The 20,962-nt window shown below is 41.5% G+C and overlaps 1 protein-coding gene across 1 annotated transcript in view; it reads right to left on the minus strand.

Moving 5' to 3' along the window:
• Positions 1 to 217: 217 nt before the first annotated feature.
• Positions 218 to 20,962, minus strand: part of E2F7 (E2F transcription factor 7) — a 37,929-nt gene continuing 17,184 nt past the window's right edge. Inside the window, exons 7-13 of the mRNA XM_030323285.1 lie at positions 19,527 to 19,661; positions 10,441 to 10,626; positions 9,884 to 9,956; positions 6,625 to 7,126; positions 5,002 to 5,257; positions 3,127 to 3,548; positions 218 to 1,830 (exon numbers count right to left, since the gene is read on the minus strand). Coding sequence (XP_030179145.1) covers positions 1,660 to 1,830; positions 3,127 to 3,548; positions 5,002 to 5,257; positions 6,625 to 7,126; positions 9,884 to 9,956; positions 10,441 to 10,626; positions 19,527 to 19,661 — 1,745 coding nt within the window. The 3' untranslated portion in view covers positions 218 to 1,659. The remainder of the gene's footprint in view (positions 1,831 to 3,126; positions 3,549 to 5,001; positions 5,258 to 6,624; positions 7,127 to 9,883; positions 9,957 to 10,440; positions 10,627 to 19,526; positions 19,662 to 20,962) is intronic.

The following is a 20,962-nucleotide window of genomic DNA, read 5'->3' on the forward strand; positions in this document are numbered from 1 at the left end:
AATGCCATGTTGTAAACTTTATAAGTTTAGTGTTGATAAAAATTTTATATAATAACAAATTTATTTAATCTGGCTATCTACCTCAAGTTTTCAAAAATCTCGTGGGGTAATAAGGCTAATATTATCCTGTAGTTAATATAAAGCTACTTTGCTCAGACTCCCAGAGTCTCTTAAATTAATATTTTTATTTCATAGAACATTTTATTGGGTCCAAAAATAATAAAATAGAACCCTACACCAAGATTCTAAATCTAAGACAGAAGCTTAAAAAAGAAAGGGAAAAAGGAAGGAAGGGAGGGAGGAAGCCACTTACTGGAAGAGACAAGAATGAGGTACATATCAAAAAATCTAGGAATAAAAGAGCTAGTTTGGCTACTTGATGAAATCCTAAAGCAATATGGTTTAACAAACGAGTATTGCATAATTGTTTCCAGAATAGTATTCATGTTAGCACAATGAAATCCCTGCACTCACCACTTGTATTTTTCAGAAAAACTCTGAAAAATAACTGGTTTGCATACTCTTGGATGCTCAACATAATGTGTCCATTTTCCCTCTTACCCTTCCAATAATAAAGAAAAAAAGCAAAAGAAAAAATAAAACGATCACCTATCTTCCTATATCAAGTTCCACATCATTAGCTCTTCAGAATTCTACCACAAGGTCCCATCCAGGTTCCAATTTTCCATATAATCACTTGCTACCATCCTGATTTATTCAATAAACAGCGATTCTTTGAAGGCCTCCAAACCTGATACTCTACGGTTAACATTTAAATAAAACACCCACGGGGCACAGAGTGAAGGGAACTGCACATGGTAGGATTTTTACAAATGAACAGTAAACACCTCACGGTTCACACGGGTCAGCTCTCAGGCTGCTGGCGTCCCTCTTGGTTCTCGCGCCCAGACAGGGTTAGCACAGTTCAGTATAGCAAGGTGTGCCATTCACAGTTATTTTGGTCTTGACATTCTGTCATGCATATACATTTATCCACATTATTAGCAGGTTGTGAAGTAAGTGCAGGGCAAATCATAGGAAAAAAGTATAAACATTCAAGTCGTCATACCCTGAAAAAACATGTGTTTTGCTGTAGTTGTAAACTTTTTGCACTAAATCCCATTTCAGGAACAAAATAAATAATACCATAGGATTCACAACTGGAGTTGGCTTCCTGGTGAAGCCTAAGGAAGCAGTAGCTTTTTGAAACTGCAGAAAGGAAGTTTCTCTCACCACAGATCTATAGTCAGGGTGAGGGGAAATACATGCCCAGAACGCTCACCCTGGTTAAGTGCTAGACAGCTCCCCCTTCCCCCAGCAGAAAAACCACAAGGCTCCAGTAGCCTGTTCAGATCTACTTCCAGCAATAAGAGGATTCTTGAATCAAAACCACAGAAGTCAGTCGGTGCTTTCACTGTGACACCACGCACAGAGTCTGGACTCTAACTGGTACTGAATGCACAATTAGTAACAATTACTTTCCGGAAAACAGAGGATCCGTGATGACGGGCAGGTAACCAGAACCAGTGGGTGAAAGAGGAAGGACGTGTGCCAAAGACCTGACGGCCTGCGTTCCGTTTTGCATCCAGCGTCAGGGCATCACCTGCGACAGGGAAGTTCAGGTGGTTTGATCCCGCCCCCGCCTGGTGAGGCGTGGGGTTAGTCAGCCCCGCTGCTGGGGATTTCGAGTCTCCTCTGTGCCGAGCTGGTGTTTCGTGACGGATTCCTCTCTCTTCTCCTAAGGACCGGGTCTCCTAGGCTGCCAGGCGTCTTGAAAAATGTCTCACGATGTGTGCGTCGGATGCTCTTGGGGGTCACTGGAACCGGTGACTGAAAGAGCAAATAAAAACAGCAGTGAGGTCCAAACTGTCCTCGATCTCTGAACTAAGTAAACCCTGTCCTGGCCTGCGTCATTGTGATCTTCGTGTAAGCGTTCTCTCCTTTGCACTTTTCTGTCACACTCATCTGGGTTGACCTTCCCAGCACTTACAACTGAAATTAACTTTGTTATTTCGTGTGCAGAAAGGCAGCCTAGCAAACAGGTTAGAAGGGTGCCACTGGCGCAACCAGCTGTGTGACCTTGGGCAAATTACTTAACCCATGTGTCCCTCAATGTTTTCATCCATACAACGGGGATGACAGAAGTGACGACTTCACAGAGCTGCACGAATTAAACAAGATCATGTTTATCAAGCACCTTTTAGACCACACTGGGCAAATAGCAAGTATCTGCATCTGTCTCGCCGCTTTTTATTTACTTGCTAATATGTATCCTCTTGTGTTAAACGTTGATCTCCTTAATGTTCCCTCAAAGGACAGGGGACTTTATCCTGTTTACTGGCATATCTTTACTGCCTGGATCAGTGCCTGGCACATAACTGGTGATCAGAAAGCATGTTATTACATTATAATCACCTTTAGAAACTGTTTATTTCAATGTCTAGCAACCTTGTCAGCCTCTGACAGACTTGTCTAAAATATTTTTGGCCACAGCATAACTCTTCCTCTGTGAGAGAAAAGTAACCACTCTGAACAATGCCTAAGGCATAAGAGGAAATCAACACATACTTACTGACTGCTACAAATGGGAGTTTAGGGGGAAATAGGGTATTGATGAATTTATATCGATTATAATAGTCTTATGTGTACATTTGTATACATTATATGTATCTCCTGTCTCCTAAACACTGCATTTTAAGAAATGACAGATGCTAAGAATCTTTGTGTTAGTATCTAGACTTCTGTTTCTCTCGATTATTTCTATAGCTGTACAACTAAAATTCAGGGTGGTCTCCTTTATTGATCTACTGAAATGAAAGCCTGGAGAAATCATCTGACTATTCAGCATTCCTCACAAATCCCCCCTGAACCATCACTCAAATAAGTCCCTCTAATTTTAAGGAACAGATTGACAACTAAAAATATTTCTGTCTTTAAGGCACAGCATTTCCTGCCTTAATATCTCCATGCTTTATAAAATAAGCAGATAACTCTGGGTCTACAGTGGAAGCTAGGAAGACCTTGACCTAGAGCCTCCGTCCTACAGTCATGTGACTTAAAGCTAATTAAAGGCAGGCAGACCCCATCACAGAGTGATGACCTTCCTGGGCTCACTTTAGGACTCACCTGCTGTAATTTTACTACAGAGACTGGATGCCCCCCATACATGGGGGATTCAGGCTGGATGGTGTTGTGTGATCTTGACATCACAGGGCTCAGGTTGAGTGAGCCTGGACACTGAAGCTGAGGGTCTGCGGAGGAGAGTGTCGATGATTTTGGATTAACCATGTTTGCAGGACCGATGAGAAGATGAGCCGTTGATCCGAGGCCAGGCAAGCCAAAATTCACAGGTCCCACATTTGGGATAGCACCAGGGGCAGAGGAAACTGGCCTGGGCATTGTGGGAGAATAGAGAACAGGAAAAGTGCCCAGCGTCGGGGATGGTAAGACCATGCAAGGAATGCTGAGTGATGGCAGCTGACCTGAAGGTGGCCCCACAGGATGGGGGGTCTGACTGCCAGATAAGAGCACATTGAAACCATTTAATCCTGAAACAGAAGCAGAACAAGGTAAGTCAACATAACAGGAAGATACCATTCCAGCTCACATCCCGCACGGCGCTTCCAAATGAGAAAGAACCCACAAAGAATGGATTCTGCCTGACCAGCCAACCCCCTTCCCGTGTTCTCCCCACCCTGCACTGCGTCTCCTCAGCAATGGCCACGAATGAGATCCCACAACCATCTGTGTGACAATGTGGTAGATGCCCAGGGCTACTGAGAGGGTCAGTTAATGTGAGTTCCACGTCGAGGAGGAAAATGAACTTGGATGGAAAAATTGTTATCTTTATTCTTACAAACTTCTAGCAAATTTATATTTCCCTCAACTTGGATCCTAGGCAACAAATCTGACAGTATTAATAGCACCTTGACTTTGTCACTAGTAAAAATTATTTTTTGTTTTGGTACAATTGGCTTCCCCTTATAATCCTATGTATTTAATAATTTTAAGCATTTGTAGACATTGTGAAGAGGAATCCACAGGCTTTACCAAAGTGTCAGTGGGTCCTTGGCCTAGAAAAAGCTAATAATCCCTGTGCTGGGCTGTCATTTTCATTCGGCAGGAACCAAGTCTGTTTCTTGTTCATCAATGTATCTGCACCACTGAGTATCATGCTTACGTCAGACCCTCAAAAAATATTTGCTAGTGGAATAAAGAACATTTTCTAGATAAGAGAACAATAAAAAAACACCTGCCTAACCTGTGAAGTGAATGGAAAGCTGAGGAAAATCAGTTAAAGTCTCTTTGCATTGAGAGCAGCTTTACGTACATGGTGCATATCTTAAAAATTAGGTATCTATTATGTTTCAGCTTTATTTTGAAATACTAACAGCACTTGAGTCAGGTCCTATTATCGAAGTGCTTCGGATGTATGATCTTATAAAATTTAGTTCAATTTTGAGAGCACTCCCATGGCATAGCAGCCATGGTTAGTGCTGCTTTACTGGTGAGGATGGCTGAATACTTCATGAAGACTGTAAGTGGCTTTGATGTCCAGCCCTCTGTCTCCAGACCTGGCCCTCGACCACAGTGAATGCTCAGTACCTCCAGATATGCGAGACATCGGCAGGCTAGCTGCACATAGTGGCCATGAGGTTCATGTTGTTCAGTAAACTGAACCAATGCCAGATTCAGCTGAATTATAAAAACAGAATGATCTTTTGAATTGTGCTTTTTTAGCAAATGAAGTTCAACGCATTAACAAAAAACTCACTTGCCCTAATTATTTTCCTAGTATCCTTCCAGTTGGTGAAAACGAAGATAGCCTTTGCCTTCGGTTCACAGAGGGAGGAAACAAGCGGTTTAGAGTAAAATGGCTCAGAGGCTGTACACAGCATCACTAATGGGCTACTTCGGTCAGGTGACGTGGACGAAAATTTAAAAATCTAATTCATGATCTGACTACCCCAAGGGGCCCTAAGACAGGATGACATCCCTTACCGGCTGGCGATTGTACATAAAGATACTGCAGCAAAGAGGGCTCTTTGGTGCTTTCATTTTCTTTTGAAGACTTTTCAACCTCTGCATCTCTTGAAGAATTTCCCCACTCGGAAGAAATGCAGCAGTTTGCTGAAGCCTTTCCCGAAGCCTGTTCTGCAGCAGAGAGTTGACTCTCCATGTGAATGTCTTCGAGGGGCGCAGATCCTCCGGGACCCAGGGTCTTGGGAGAAGCGATGTCTGTGGAATCTGAGGGTTTCTAAGCACAACCAAGCAGGAACCAGAAAGGCACGTAAAAAATCCCAGTAGTACATTTCAAGAACAGCCTTCTCAAAATAGCTAAGACATAAGCAGAAAGGTCAGAGATCGCCATGTGCCACACTGCATCGTGTATGTGAGTTGTTTCGGTCACACTTCTAGGAATGGTGTGAAAATCAAGGACATGTCATGTGCTCCTGGAGGTTTAGGATTCTGAAGCACAGAAATGATGGAGTTTTAATAATGAAAAACTGGCCATGGTATTTACACTATGAAATAAATTTCTGAGCTGCTAACGCATCCAGAGTGTGGATGCATCTTTTAGTGGCCCAGTATGAACGGCAGGATGGGCCAAAGCCAGTCTTGGTTACCTAAGACATACCCCAGTCAGTCTTCCCTGCTGTTATGCAACCCCAGGCTATATACACAATTAGAACAATTCACTCTGGCGAGAGGGAGGAATAAAAGAGAAGGGGTCGTAACTAAGGTACTGATCTCTATGAGTCTGGCTGACCCACCATGGACTGCTGTCATGACCGTGCTTCTGCTCTCACAGTGTTTTACTGGTCATATCTCATTAACCTTCGAGGGCTACTTTGTGAGAGATACGAACAGCTCACATTTTTGCTCCCTTCGCTTTGTAGCTGGGGAAACAGGATCTCTGAACAGGGATGAGAACAGACACAGACACTAAAAGCCAAATAGCACCTGTATTCCTGACTCTGAGACTCTGGTGCCTCCTGGATTACGGTGGCTATTTCAGTGATCTCAACTTGTTTGAAAACAACAACAACAAAAAAAAAAACAAAAAACAAACCCAGAAAGTATAGAAAAAGGGAGGAGATCGACAATCATGTTAACGGTGATTGCCTCTATGTGGAAGGATTATGGGTCTTTCTTTTCTATTTTTCATATATCGTTTAGCATTTTATGCAAAGCAGGAGCTTTATAGAAAGCACTTGTTTTTTAAAATTTTTTGAGTGAGTCTGTGTGCATGCATGCATGCACTGGGAGGAGGAGTAAGGCAGAGAGAGAGGGAGAGAATTTAAGCGGGATCCATGTTCAGCACAGAGCCTGACGTGGGGCTTGATCCCACGAACCCTGAGATCATGACCTGAGCCAAAGTCAAGAGTTGGATGCTTAACTGACTGAGCCACCCAGGCGCCCCCAAAATCGCTTTTCTTATGGTACTACTTTATGGCAAGACTATGGGAGAGCCAGTCCCAGGCTTAGTTATACAAGTGATACACAAAATACCTTCCATTCCAGACTCAGTAGCTTATTAGTATCTGTGTGTCTTTACTGGGAAGGAATTCTGGGTTAACGGGATGTCACTAAACATGGCCCTCCCTCTCCAAACTCCCTTACCTTGGGCATGACAAGGGCTAGAGGGCTGTCATCATAGTCCCTGCTCTGTCTTTTAGTGGCTGGCTCCTCCTCTTGAGGCTTCCTCTCCTCACCCAGGCGCTTCTGAACTGAGGGTGTGGGTGACTGCTCTGATGCCGTGACCTCCAAGCTTCCACCGTCCCTCTCCGAACCTGAGCCTGACCCTGGGGACGGTCCCTCCTGTAGGTTCCCATACAGCATGAACAGTGAGGTGGAGGGCACGTACACCAAGGGCTGGCCAGTCAGCAGGGCTGGCTTTGGCGTTTCCCCGTCTGAGGCGGCAGAAGACGGTGAGACACCCGCTTGTGCATTCAGACCATTCTGCATGGAGAAGGACTGCAGGTCCGTTTGGGCCACAGAAAATACTTGGTGCGCTAAAGGATTAACACGATATTCTGAGTCAGCAGACAGGGTAGGGGAAGGAGCAACAGGGTCCAGGCTGCTTGACAGAGGCATCACTCTCTTACCGGCAAAGGCCTTTCCCCTGAAATGAAAAGAAACATAATGGGTCTCAACAAGTTATCGTGTTCCACCAGCTCCTGATTCTTTGCCTTCCTCCAGAGAGATGTACCAAAGCAGAAATGAGATAATGCTGCTCACGCTGCTACTGAAGTGTGCCCCTTGAGCACCTATTAGCTAATCCCAGAGGCAGGGGCCCATGTAACGTGGATAGATGGTTAGGGATTGGGAGGGCCGCCTTTGAGGAATCTCAGGTTAGAGCTCAGACTGGCTCCTCCCCTGCTTCTTCTACATCTACTAGTTATCAGTTAGCATAATATTATAATTGTTTTACATAATTATGATAATGATAGCTCTCTGCCATCAGTTTACGAGACTGAAGCTCAGAGGCTCATCAGCCTACTGAGGGTCACCCAGCTCTAACGTGATGAAGGTGGGCCTCACACTAGGCACTGTATGACATTCTGGGTAGATAGCAAAGACTGGACCAGAGTTTATTCATTTATTTATTATTTTTTATTTTCATTTATTTTTTTAAAGTTTGTTTATTTTGAGAGGGAAAGAGAGAGAGAGAGAGAGAGAGAGGAGAGGGGCAGAGAGAATCCCAAGCAGGCTCTGCACTGACAGAACAGAGCCCAATGCAGGGCTTGATGTCACAAACTGCGAGATGGTGACCTGAGCCGATATCAAGAGTCGGACGCCTAACTGACTTTAGCCACCTAGGTGCCCCCAGATCAGAGTTTCATTTAAAGGATACATCTGGTTTGTTTCAAATCCACTGTGACATAAATGAACTGGGCAGTGAGGAAATAAAGTTACCTACTAAATTATTTTCTGCCATTCTTGTCCCGTTCTGTTCAGTATCACAATTTTTAGGCAGAACACATGAAAAATTAACCCCCATTTAACATATGAGATTATAAACAATGTCTGGGCGTTTTCTATGGAAAAATGTCTAAATATTAAAAAACATTTATATTTCTAGTGTATTTTTGGAAACAGGTGAAGAAAATCCTTTTAAGACTCCTCTAAGAGGGGCGCCTGGGTGGCTCAGTTGGTTAAGCATCCGACTTCGGCTCAGGTCACGATCTCGCGGTATGTGAGTTCGAGCCCCGTGTCGGGCTCTGTGCTGACTGCTCAGAGCCTGGAGCCTGTTTCAGATTCTGTGTCTCCCTCTCTCTGACCCCCCCCCATTCATGCTCTGTCTCTCTCTGTCTCAAAAATAAATGAACGTTAAAAAAAAGAAAAGACTCCTCTAAGAACTAATCAGTAGGACCTATTTTGCCCAGTCTTGTTGTCCGTGTGCTGAAGTTAAAATGGAGGGCACCGGGCTGCAGAGGTGAGTGTATCTGTCCGACCACAGCCTGAGAGAGTGATCACTACTACTTGGCTGTGAGAAGCTCAACATGGCCATGCTGAGTCTATCACTCACCGTCCTCCCTCTGGTCATCCATCCTCAACCTGTCTACCTCCACCAACAACAGCACCACCGTCTGAGATCCAGGTGTTCTTTGTGATGTCTCTCTACTTCGGTGAGTCTTGCTCACTCACCGTCTTACAGTGATTTCTACTCTTCCGTCTGCAGCTGACACAGCTCAGATCTGCACCATGACACAGCAGAAAGGCTGCAGGTGCTGAATCCCACCTGCTTAATAAAAGCAGCCAGAGTGCTGTTCTCCATGGAGTCTACATAGTTCATTATCGTCTGTCTCATAAACCCAAACTCTTCCACCAGGCTTTCAAAGCTCTTTGCCAACCTGACCTATTCACCTCCAACACCCCAAGTTCTTTTTACGAATGATGTTTCCCTTTACTATCCTATTTGGACAAATCATTACAGCTAAACTAATCGGCTTAATGTCCCGGTACTCCCTGACCCCACATCATAATCTGTTTCTTCCCAAATTTGTCCTTAAAAACCACTCTCGTTCCCTCATTAGCACTTCCTCTGCTTCTTCTGATAATACATGATTTTCTTCAAAATCAGACCCAAAATTTGAATCAAAGAGTCTGGGTTTGAATCCTGGGTTTGAATCAGCACTGTGACTTTGGGCAAGTTATTTAACCTCTTTGGGTTTCCATTTCCTTTCTGTAAAATGAAGAAAAAACAGTACCCACCTCAAACGTTTGTTATGATTAGATGAGTTAATATATATAAAACTTTTGGAACAAGATCTGGTGGTTCATAAACAAAGTTATCTATGGTAATGACAAAATGACTCCTGGAGCTCCAATCTTCAGTCCTCAGTGCCATGTTAGTAGTGGATTGCCTTTTCTCAGTGTATTTGTTTTTATTTTTTCCCATAAGCTTTCATTAGCATAGGGGATCCATTGTTCCTACTTTTGTGTCCTTGATGCTATATCCAGAACAGTGTTAGGCACAAAGGGGAAACAGAAAATTTTTTTTTTTTAAGTATTTATTTATTTTTCAGAGAGAGAAAGAGAGAGAGAGAGAGAGAGAGAGAGAGAGTGTGTGTGTGTGTGTGAGTAGAGGAGAGGCAGAGTGAGAGGGGACAGAGGATCTGAAAGTGGGCTCTGTGCTGACAGCAGAGAACCTGCTATGGGGCTTGAACTCACAAACTGTGGGATCATGACCTGAGCCAAAGTCAGACGCACAACCAACTGAGCCACCCAGGCACCCCAGAAAATTCTTAATAAACAAATAGCTGACTTCTGAGGAAGACTGCTAAATTTACCTTTTGATGGGTTGCATTTCAATGTGTTCAAAGTTAACACCAGAAAATAGAAAAGAATACACTCAGAGTTTTTAAAAACTACTTACTGTGAACTGTCTTCTATTTTCTGTCGGTAAACAGCTGCCAGACTTCCAATTTCTAAGGAGTAGCCACCTGATCCTAAAAAGGAAATTAAAACTCTAACAAAATATGGCAAGAGACTTACACACACCAATTATATATAGTAGGATTCATTATTCACAGCTCAGGGATTATAAGATTATCTCAAATCCGTTCTGGTTTTGATTCAAAGAGAGACATTTCCAGAAGCTAGCTATTAGTGGGGAGTTCAGGTCTCATCAATAATTAGAAACAAAACAAAGAAAACAAGTGTTGCTTTGTAAACCTGATGAATGTCTGAGATGCATCAAACAGACCCAGTTGGCAAACCAGTGGATCTTCATGGCTGACTAGGATGAATTTCAGGCACGGAGCCATGTTCATTCCCTGTGAAGTCAGCAACTCTTTTGCCCTCAACCATCCTTTTACTTCAGGTAAGTGAAAAAGAGGGCATGGCCTAGAGTCAGCTCATTTTAAAATGCCTGGGTAGGGTGACTGTTACATGACAGCTGACGGAGTCCACGGAATAAGAAAAGGCATATACCTTGTTCTTCTCTATAAGGGCTGCTGGGCTCTGAGTTCACTTTCCTCTGGATCCTCTCAGAAGCCTGAACTGTGTTAAAAGAACCATGTCGAGCCAGCCTCTGTTTTGCACAGACTTGAATCTGGCCATATGTTTCTCTTTTCAATTCTGGTAAGACAGATGCAGAAACATCCACTAGTTCTTCATCTAAATAAATGAGAGAATTGGTAGTGTTGTTATATAGCTATAATTCAGGATAATTTTAGCCTTTTTAGAATATAGCTTTGGGAGCCTGTAATTGTAATGGAGCTATCCTATAAATTAAAAACTAAGACAATCAAAGGAATTTTATGAGCCTTGTCTCAAACCCCAATTTCTTTAGATGTACTAATTTTTTTAAGAGTTAGTAAAAGACTATAAAGTGAGACCGAATTCATATATATTCTAAAATTATCCCAACTGCAACAAAAGTAGAGCAAAATGTTCTCCAACCCAAATTAGAATGGACCTGACATTTCAGATGCTTTCTTTGGGCAGAGATATCAAAGGAAAACCCAACCATGCTCAGCCCAACACACATATTTAGAGATTTTAACATTAATTGGGATCAGCCGCTTCTGCCACAGCTCTAGGGCAATGAGTATACGAATCTCTATTTTCTATTATGCTCTATTATGTCTTTCTTAGGCAGTAGGAGGCTCAGTTACTAAGTGACCAAGGGAATAAGGTCAGCAAAAACGTCATGGTTGAAGTGCTGCAGAACAGTGAGAATAGAAGGGCCTTAGAGGCCCATTTTTTTGCTTAAAGAGGCTGTGTAAAATCAGGACAAAACTTCCTGTATAGAGCCAGGCCTATGTTTCTACATAGAAATAGTCCCTGTTGTTTAGTTATTCCTACCCTGTTCATCTGTGTGATTTTTCTTTCTAGGTTCAAAGCATGCACATTTGTCTGTTTATTCATTTATTTTGAAAGAGAGACAGAGGGAATGAGTAGGGGAGGGGCAGACAGAGAATCCCAAGCAGGCTCTGTGCTGTCAGTGCAGAGACCAAAAAACACGCATAATTTTAAGAAATATTTATCTATTTTGAGAGAGAGTAGGTGCCAGTGGGGGTAGCAAGCAGAGAGAGAGGGAGACAGAGAATCCCAAGCAGGCTCCACATTGTCATTACGGAGCCCGATGTGGGGCTGGAACTCATGAAGCGTGAGATCATGACCTGAACTGAAATCAAGTCAGACACTTAACTGACTGAGCCACCCAGGCACCCCAAAGCATGCCCATTTTAATGAAAAGATTAATAAACTGAAGGGCCTTGCTAGACTTACATTTTCTAAAACACATAAAAACTGAAAAACAAAATCACCTTTACAAAAACCCCCAAAATGGTCTTTAGAAAGTTAAAAATTATAAAATCAAAAAGAAAATGGGTCCAGACAGTAACAAGGAACAAATTTACCCTCCTTCCTGAAACAAAATATCAGACAAAGTATATCAAAACAATGGCTCTCAAGACACTGGACAGCAGGGTCCTTAGAGACAGGAATCAATGGAGTGAGATTGAGGATTGCCCCCCCACTTACTGTCTGGAGAATGTTTCCAGGTTGGAGTATAGGGAAGGGAACCTGGACAGAAACTGGAAGTCTCTCCACATTGAGGTTGGAGCTGGGAGTCAAGGAAAGCCAGGATGGCTAGAATTTGCAGGGCAAAATACCAGAAAGGAGAACCACACAAAAGAATGGTGGAGATCTGCAGAAGGTACTCCCACTCTTAAGTATTCCGTGGAACACCCACGCATGTGAGAAACCTACCCGATGTTACGGAAAGAACCACTCAAAAGGAGAAGAAGGAATAGTGTCTTGCAGCTCACCCAGGGCTGGGAATAGTGCCTGTTGTCAATAGCTAGCATGGAAAAATCTTGTAATTCATGGGTCACTGGTTAGAATGCTGAAAAGGGTATTATTGCCTCAGTAGTGGGGATAATGCACTAAAGACTAACTGCTGATGGCCCTGCCTATCAAAGCTTAAAAACAAGGCCTGAAAGGTTCACTGTTCCCAAGTAACTTCACTGCATCCCAGAACAAAGCTGAAGAACATTTTTAGAAAAACTGAAATATCTAGCACCCCACATCTTAGTGTCTGGCATATAATTAAAAATTACCAGGTACAAAAAGTTGAGTGAAATATAACCTGTAGTGAAGAGACAAATCAATGGAAATGGATTCAAAAGTGACACACGATAGAATTAGTAGACGGGCACATGAAAACAGGTATTATAATTCCATGAACTCAGGGAACTAGAGGAAAGACTGAAACATGTTGAGTAGAGACATCGAAAATCTAAAGGCTCAAGTCAAACTTCCAGTGATAAAAACTGTAATGCTGCAGAAAAAAAATAGTGAATTTGAAGATATACAAATAGAAACTCTCCCAAATGAAACCCAGAAAAGAGAATGAAAGAAACAAAACAGTGAACTGTGGGACAACTTCAAGCAGCCAAATTTAGGCATAACTGGAGAGTCCCCAAAGAACAGAAGAGGGGACAGAAAAAAAATCCAAAAAAATAATGGCTGAAAATTTGTCAAAGTTGATAAACACCTTCAACCTATAGATCTAAGAAGCCCAACAAACCCAAGTACAAGAGACATGAAGAAATACCAAAGCACACATAATCAAATCATTTAAAACAAGGCAGAAGGAAAATCTTAAAAGCAACCAGAGACAAAGGACACATTATATCTGGAAGAACAAGATGATGATAGATTTCTAACAAGAAACAATCCAACCTAGAAGACAGTAGAGCAACTTCTTTAAAGTACTGAGAGGAAAAACCTTCAATCCTGAAACCTTTACCCATCGAAAATACCTTTTTAAAAATTTATTTTATTTTGAGAGAGAGAGCGCAAATGGGGGAGAGGGGCAGAGGGAGAGAGAGCATAAATCTTAAGCAGGTTCCACACTTCCCAGAGCCCAATGCAGGGATCAACCCCATGACCCTGGGATCATGATCTGAGTCAAAATCAAAGAGTCAGGGACTCAATTGACTGAGCCACCCAGGAGTCCCAGCAAAAATATCTTTTAAAAACAATGGAGCAAGGTGGTAGAAAACATACAGATTTCCTGTTACATGATAAGTACTCAGGATGTAATGTCTGCCATGATGGCTATAGCTAACACTGCTGTATGTTATATACAATAGTTGTTAACAGAGTTAACGGTTGTTAACAGAACTCCTAAGAGTTCTCATCACAAGGAAAAAAATTTGTTTCCCTTTTTTTTTCTCTTTTTATTGTATTAATATGATGTATGCTAACCAAACTTACTGCAGTGATGAATTCACAATATATGTAAGTCAAATCATTATGCTCTACACCTTAAGCTTATACAGTGATGTACGTTGAGTATATCTCAATAAAGCTGGAAAATGGGGAAAATAAAGATATCTTTAGACATAGGAGAGCTGGAAGAATTCATTAGTGGTAAACCTGCACTACAAGAAATGTTAAAGAAAGTCCATCAAGCCAAGAAAAATGATACCAGATGGAAACCCGCACCTACAAAAAAGGGATGACAAGCACCAGAAATGGTGATTACATGGGTAGATATAAAGTTTTCCCCTTATGAAAGTCTTTTAAAAGACAATAGACTGTTTAAACCAAAAATAATAACAATGCATTGTGGAGTTTATAACACACAGAGCAGTAAAATGTTTGGTAATAATAGTACAAAGGCCAGGCAGGGAGAAGTGAAAGTACGCTATTATAAGATCCTTATATAAGTAGTACATCATTTGAAGGTAGCCTGTGATAAGTTAAAAGTGCATACTATAAATCCTAAGGCAGCCATTAAAATAACACAACAAAGAGTTACCGCTAATAAGCCAATAAAGCAAGTAAAAAAAAAATTTTTATGGAAGCATAAAAAATAAATCCAAAAGAAGTAAAAAAAAAAAAGTAAAAAGGGAAACAATGAGCAGATGGGACAAATTGAAAACAAATAGCAAGACAGACTAAAGTCAAATATCAATAATCACCTTAAATGCAAATGGTCTAAACAACTCAATTAAAAAGCAGAAATTGTCAGATTAGATGAAAAAACTCTCAACCATATACTACCTACTAGAAACTCACTTTATTTATTTAATTTTTTTTTTAACCTTTTTATTTATTTTTGAGACAGAGAGAGACAGAGCATGAACGGGGGAGGGTCAGAGAGAGGGAGACACAGAATCTGAAACAGGCTCCAGGCTCTGAGCTGTCAGTACAGAGTCCGACGCGGGGCTCGAACTCACGGACGGCGAAATCATGACCTGAGCCGAAGTCAGCCGCTTAACTGACTGAGCCACCCAGGCGCCCCTAGAAACTCACTTTAAATATAGGTACCAATAGTTAAAAGAATGAACAATATACACTATGCTAACTAATCGAAAGAAAGCTGAAATGATATTACCATTAGATAAAGTAGATTTCAGAACAAAGAATATCATCAGGCATAAAGGGTCATTCATAATGAGAAAAGGGTCAATTCACCAAGAAGACGTAGGGATTGGTCTTAAATGTTTATGTACATAATGACAGCTTCAAATACACATAGCAAAACCTGATAGAGCTGAAAGAAGAAATAGACAAATCTGCAACTATACCTCTACCAGCAATTGAGAGAAGAAATAAACATAAAGTCAGTAAGGATATAGAAGAATTAGACAACACAATCAACCAACTTGATTTAGTTGTCATTTGTAAAACATTCCACTCAACAAAGTAGAATATACATTCTTTCTAAGTGCATATGGGTAGACCATATCTGTACCATAAAAAAAACCTCAATAAATTTGAAAGGATTCAAGTTACATAAAGTATATTCTCTGCCCACATGGAATGAAGTTAGAAATCCATAAGAAAAAGATCTGGAAAAATCTCAGAAAAATTGGAAATGAGCTCACATCCCAATAAAAGGAAAACATAAAGGGAAATTGCAAAATATCTTGAATTGAAAGACAGAGAAAACACACATATCAAAATTTGTGGGATAGAGCTAAAGCAGCACTTACAGTAAAAGTTGACAGCATTAAATACCTACTAGAAAAAAGAACGATCTAGAATCACCTCCACTTCTACCTTAAGAAACTAGAAAAAGAGAAAACTGAACACAAAAGTAGAAAGATAGATCTACTAGAGATAAACTGAATAGCCCTATAGCTGAAAAAATTGAATCTGTTATTAAAAACCTCTCATGTAGGAAACTGCTTGCCCACATGCTTCACTGGTGAATTCTACCATATGAACAGATGTACATGACTATACACTGTAGCTTTATTTGTAAATAAATAAATTTATAAGTAAATTTCTAGCCAAACACTGGAAATAATCCACATGTCCACCAACAAGTAAATGAATAAAGAATGATATATCCATATAATGGGATACTCAGCAATGTAAAGGAATAAACTATTGATACATGATACAATACTATTAATCTGAAAGTAATTATGCTGAGTGAAAGAAGCTTGATAAAAAGAGTATACACATTACAGTCAATTCTTGTTATTCACAGTAGTTATGTTCTGTGAAGTCACCATGAACACTGAATTAGCAAATACTGAACTACTGCTCTTAGAGGAAATACAGGGTTAGGTTCCTGCCAGCCTCCAGTCACAACATTTTCATCAACTGATCAACACATAACCCTGTTTTATATGTGTGTCTGTTTAAAGACACCTTATTTAATATACATTGTTGATTCATTAGTGTTCAACTCTTAGCCAAAAGCACTAGAACGCATGCCTGAAGGAAGCTTTTCTAACATATGTATTTCCACTGTAAGGCACTTCACAGCCTTCTTGTACTTAGAATCATTAGCACTTCAGTAGGACACTTGTGAGCCATTTTAACAGCAAAATCCCCAACACAAAGCACAAAAAATGTGAATACATGGCCTTAAAAAGACCACGGAAAGGACACTTGTTTATAGCATGAGAGCCAAGTAGGAACAAGTACGAGAAACAAGAAGGCTGTGTTACCTTGTTCGACCTCAGCTGGGAACAAGGGTGTTACCAACCGAAATTTTTTGCCACTCTTTGCATGTCTGTGAATGAATGAGAAAATTCTGCGAGTGTTGATTTTGGAGTTATCAAAAAATTTTAGTGAGTATGTAAATTTGCAAATATGCACTCTGAATAATGAGCATCGACTGTATATAATTTGCTTATAAAAATTTCAGAAAATATGTACAAAATCTAGAGTGAAAGAAAGCAGATCAGTGGTTGCCCTGGGGACGGGACGGGGGTAAGGAGGGAGGAATTACAAAGACACAGGAGACTTTGGAGGGTGATGGGTTCATTATATTGACAGTGGTCATTCTTTCACAGGTGTACACAATGCAAAACCTACCAAATTGTAATTTTAACCATGTGCCATTTATCCTGTGTCATAATAACTCAAAAAAGCTGTGAAGAGGATGAAAAGGCCACGATGGTGGGAAGGAGAAGAGGAAAGAGACATTTATTAAGTTTACCCATGAGGAATTGCTACACAAGGAGTGAAGGAGAGTGAATTCAAGAAATCAAAGGTAATGTGAAGTTCCAGATTGCTGGGTTGTTGATGACGATGGTGATGTCAGTAATGAAACTAGATATACAGAAAGAAGATCAGGTTTCTGTCAGATAGAGAAAGTGGGTTCACAATGAGGTTCCTGACCTGGTCTCAAGTCCTGGTCCCCTCATCAGATTGGAGCCATTCTAGCTGGGTACACAAATCCCTTCGTGAGACTTCTCAACACCACCTCAGTTCCCTGACTACCCTATTTTCTGCAATGACACTACTACCCTTGAGTCCCTCTTCTTTTTTTAATCTATCTAAAGATCTCTTGTCACTTCTGCCTATTACATCTAGGACAGATTTCTTGGTTTATTTTGAAGGCTTCCAAAACGTCCCAACCAATCACATTTTATGTCTCGTTATCCTCTAGCCCATGCCCTACACCTAAATCAGGGTGGCTGATCTCTAAACATGCACCAGATTTGTTCTTAGGTATCTTCTCCCTGAACTCAACAGCTCTCCTTCCCTCCAAAACCTAACGGTTCCATTCATCAGAATGTCACCCATATCCTCTCTGAGCTCCCCCAGAGCCAGGACCACCATGTGTCGTGCTTAATCGTTCTCTAATTTTCAAATGTAGGCTAATTACACCTTCGATAGAAGCTCATTAATCAACTAAAGCAAGTAAAGGCACTAATCTGGGTACTATAGGGTAATCATGGATGAATACAGGCTGAGTCTGCTTTTAACTCATCGGGAATCTGCCTCTTTAGAAAACAGTTTGACCATTCCTTAAAATGTTAAGCATAGTGTTACCATATGAGCCATCACGTCCACCCCTAGATATACCCATGAGAAATGCAAACAGACGTTCGTATCAAAACTTCTCTGTGAATGTTCAAAGTGGTATTATTCATAATTGCCAAAAAATGGAAAAAATCCAAATTTCTGTCAACCGATGAATGAATAAATGAAATGGGGCACATCTATACAATGGGATAGTATTCCACAACAGAAGGCAAGGAAGTACTGATACATGCTATGAGGCTGAAGGACCTAACAACATTGTGCTAAGTGAATGAAGTTGGTCACAAAAGACCATATATTGTGTGATTCCATTTATAGGGAATCTCCAGAATAGGCAAATCTATAGAGATGGAAATATATTAATTTTCTCCTGGTGCTGGAAGGGAGAGGTTGGGAAGAAGTGGGAAGGAAGTGCTAATGTGGACAGGGTTTCTTTTGGGGATGGACTGTGTTTTCCAAGTAATTGTGGTGATGGTTGCACAACCCTGTACTAAAAGCCACTGAATTGTACAATTTAAATTGATGAGTTATGTGAGTTACATCTTACGTGAGTTATATCTTAATGTGGTTGTTAAAAATTAAAACAAAAACGACCACGTCGGGCTTCCAATGAATGCAGAGAGCTGGGGCAATGGCATGACACCAACATCACGGAGCACAGTAGCACAATACTACATCGCAACAGCTCAGATGTGACAGTCTTTGCTCCGGGTGATCAGGGAAAACTTCACGGAGGAGTTGACATTCAAGCCAGATCTTGAAAGCCGAGTAGAATATGTTTGGGTTGAAAAGAAGAGGGCTTCACAAGTGAAAAGGCTAGAAGCTAAAGGCAGAGGTGTGCAAAATGGCAAAGGTGTATAATTCATGCAGGCAGGGATGGCGTCACACGCGCCTTTCAATCTCTCGTGGCATTTAGTACAGTAACTTCATGTGCACAATGCACACACAGTAAGTGCCGGCTGGCCTGAATTAGTTATACTTGATTTTAAGTGGTTTCATCTAGATCCTAAGTGAATAATGTGTTGTAAGTGAGGTAGAGAGCTGTATCTTTTATAAGCCTGGGTTAAGTGGCAGGAATTTATGCCACTAATACCAAAATTGGAAGGGTAATTTAAAAATAACTTTAATGGCTTCTTTTTTCCAGGCAGCACAGCTATATGTAAAGTAGTTGGTATAGGAGGATCCAGTCCCCAATTGCTCAGATATTACCTGTCAAATTAGAAGATAATACCCTTTTTTGCTCTAGTTTAGTAAAATTATAACACTTGTAACCTGTTAAATAAATTACCAAAAAGGTGTTCATGACATCCATACTATATTTAGAAGCCATCTCATCACGTATTAGTTTTGTGATAGTAATTGATATAATTTTAACACTATCTGGGATTTCGAAGAAAAATAATGCTTTATTTTGCTGATGCAGAAACAACCAGAGTTCATAAGAAGTGTTATTTTTAATCCTTAATCCCAAACTTCCAGGAACTTTGGAATAAAATAAAACATGCTAATGAGTTATAATTTAGTAGTTACAGAAACTCCCACATTATAAGCTCTCAGGATCTCCCTTCCTACCATATGGGAGCTGGCCCCACACACCATTTAAACACTAACGTTCCTTGTTCCAAGAGTGATACCTCTAGTCTAATTTTGAATGTGACACAGGTTATGGGAAATGAAGATCAATCTCATTGAGTAGTAGATGCATGATTTGGAAAAGGAACTGGGGATTGAAAATAAAATAGGTCCCTAGCAAAACCATGCCACCTTACCGCTGGAACTGAAGTCCACAGGCCCGATCCATTTGAAGGCTGGTTTCCGGCCTCGCTCCTCGGTTACATGCACCTTCTTTATTAGAGCCAAGCTGGTCAGAACATTGGCTATGTCATAGAGGCGTCGTACCTTTGCTTGAAGATATAAAACACAATTATGGTCACACCGTCTGTAACACCATTACATTTTAGTTTATGTGACAGGTCACTTTTCTGGGCGGCCATATAAACCTCAAGCAGAAAGTAGTGGGGTGCAGCAGAGGCCAACGGCTCTGTCATGCAATGGCCCGAGATTTATGGATCTGATGTATCTGAAGACACATACTACGGGAAGGTCAGTGTGTCTTTCCTTTTCCACAACTTCACACCCCTTGTGAGAGGCACCTGGTAATGAGCAGGGAGCACCGAGATTTGCAGGGAGCGCCTAGATTTCAAGAACGCCAAGGGAGGGAAAGGAGCTATAATTAAAAGCTTAGTAAATGTAATTCTGATGTGTGGCATGTCAAAAGCTCGCTCTGAGTTTCTCCCAGCAGGAGGTGGTGGCACCAGCTCCAGCAGGCAGCTGGCCTGTGAAAATGACAGGGATTCCCCAGAGCTTCCCATGAGGCTGCGCTCTTGGGCACACAAGACCGTTGGGGCTCAAGGTCATGAGGTTCAGCTGTGCTGAAGACAGGCATCTGGCCACCTAGTGGGGGAGGGGAGGGGTGGTCCTTCCCTGAGTCTTATGAGGGCTGGGGGAGAGACATTTGAAAATGCAGGTACTAGAGGAGACATTCAGAAGAGGTGGTAAGACATCTGACAGGCAGGGCAATACCCACAAAGTAATGTCCATTCAAGAAATCAATTTACAGGTAGGAAACCCACTTGACTTTGTATCTAAGATCAATCAGAGGAGCTCTGATTATGGTCCAGGAACATCAAACATTCACCCCAGATGCAATCTTCTTCCCAATTCTGATAGAGCTGCATTTTACCTACTCATTTCTCCCACAGGGTGCCTATACCTCCAATGGAAACAGAAAAAGCAGAAAGCTGAGATCATGGCTTCCCAGGCCTTGAAAGGGCTACTGGCAGCCAAGGGCATTTGGCTCAACCTAGGCTTGACAGAAAAGGAAGATGCACTGGGTACGAATCTCGGAAACTCTATTCTTGCCCAGCGGCCTCATCCCACCACCCCTACCCTACCCTGGTCATTCCTCTGTTTCTTACCTGCAGACAACTTTCATCTCCACCCATCAGGAGAGTAGGCAGGGGGTGAGGAAAAAAGGGGAAAGAAAACTCAGACATTCTGTCTTGGAAGCAGCAATACTAAAGAGAAACGCAAAGCATCTTACACCCTCCCTGACCTGCATTTGTGGGATGGATGGCATTCTGCTTCCACCATCCATCCTAACTGCCGAGGAAAAGGCATCGGACAGAACTTTAATGGGAATTGT

This window comes from Lynx canadensis, chromosome B4, assembly GCF_007474595.2.
Source record: "Lynx canadensis isolate LIC74 chromosome B4, mLynCan4.pri.v2, whole genome shotgun sequence".
Lineage (NCBI taxonomy): Eukaryota > Metazoa > Chordata > Mammalia > Carnivora > Felidae > Lynx > Lynx canadensis.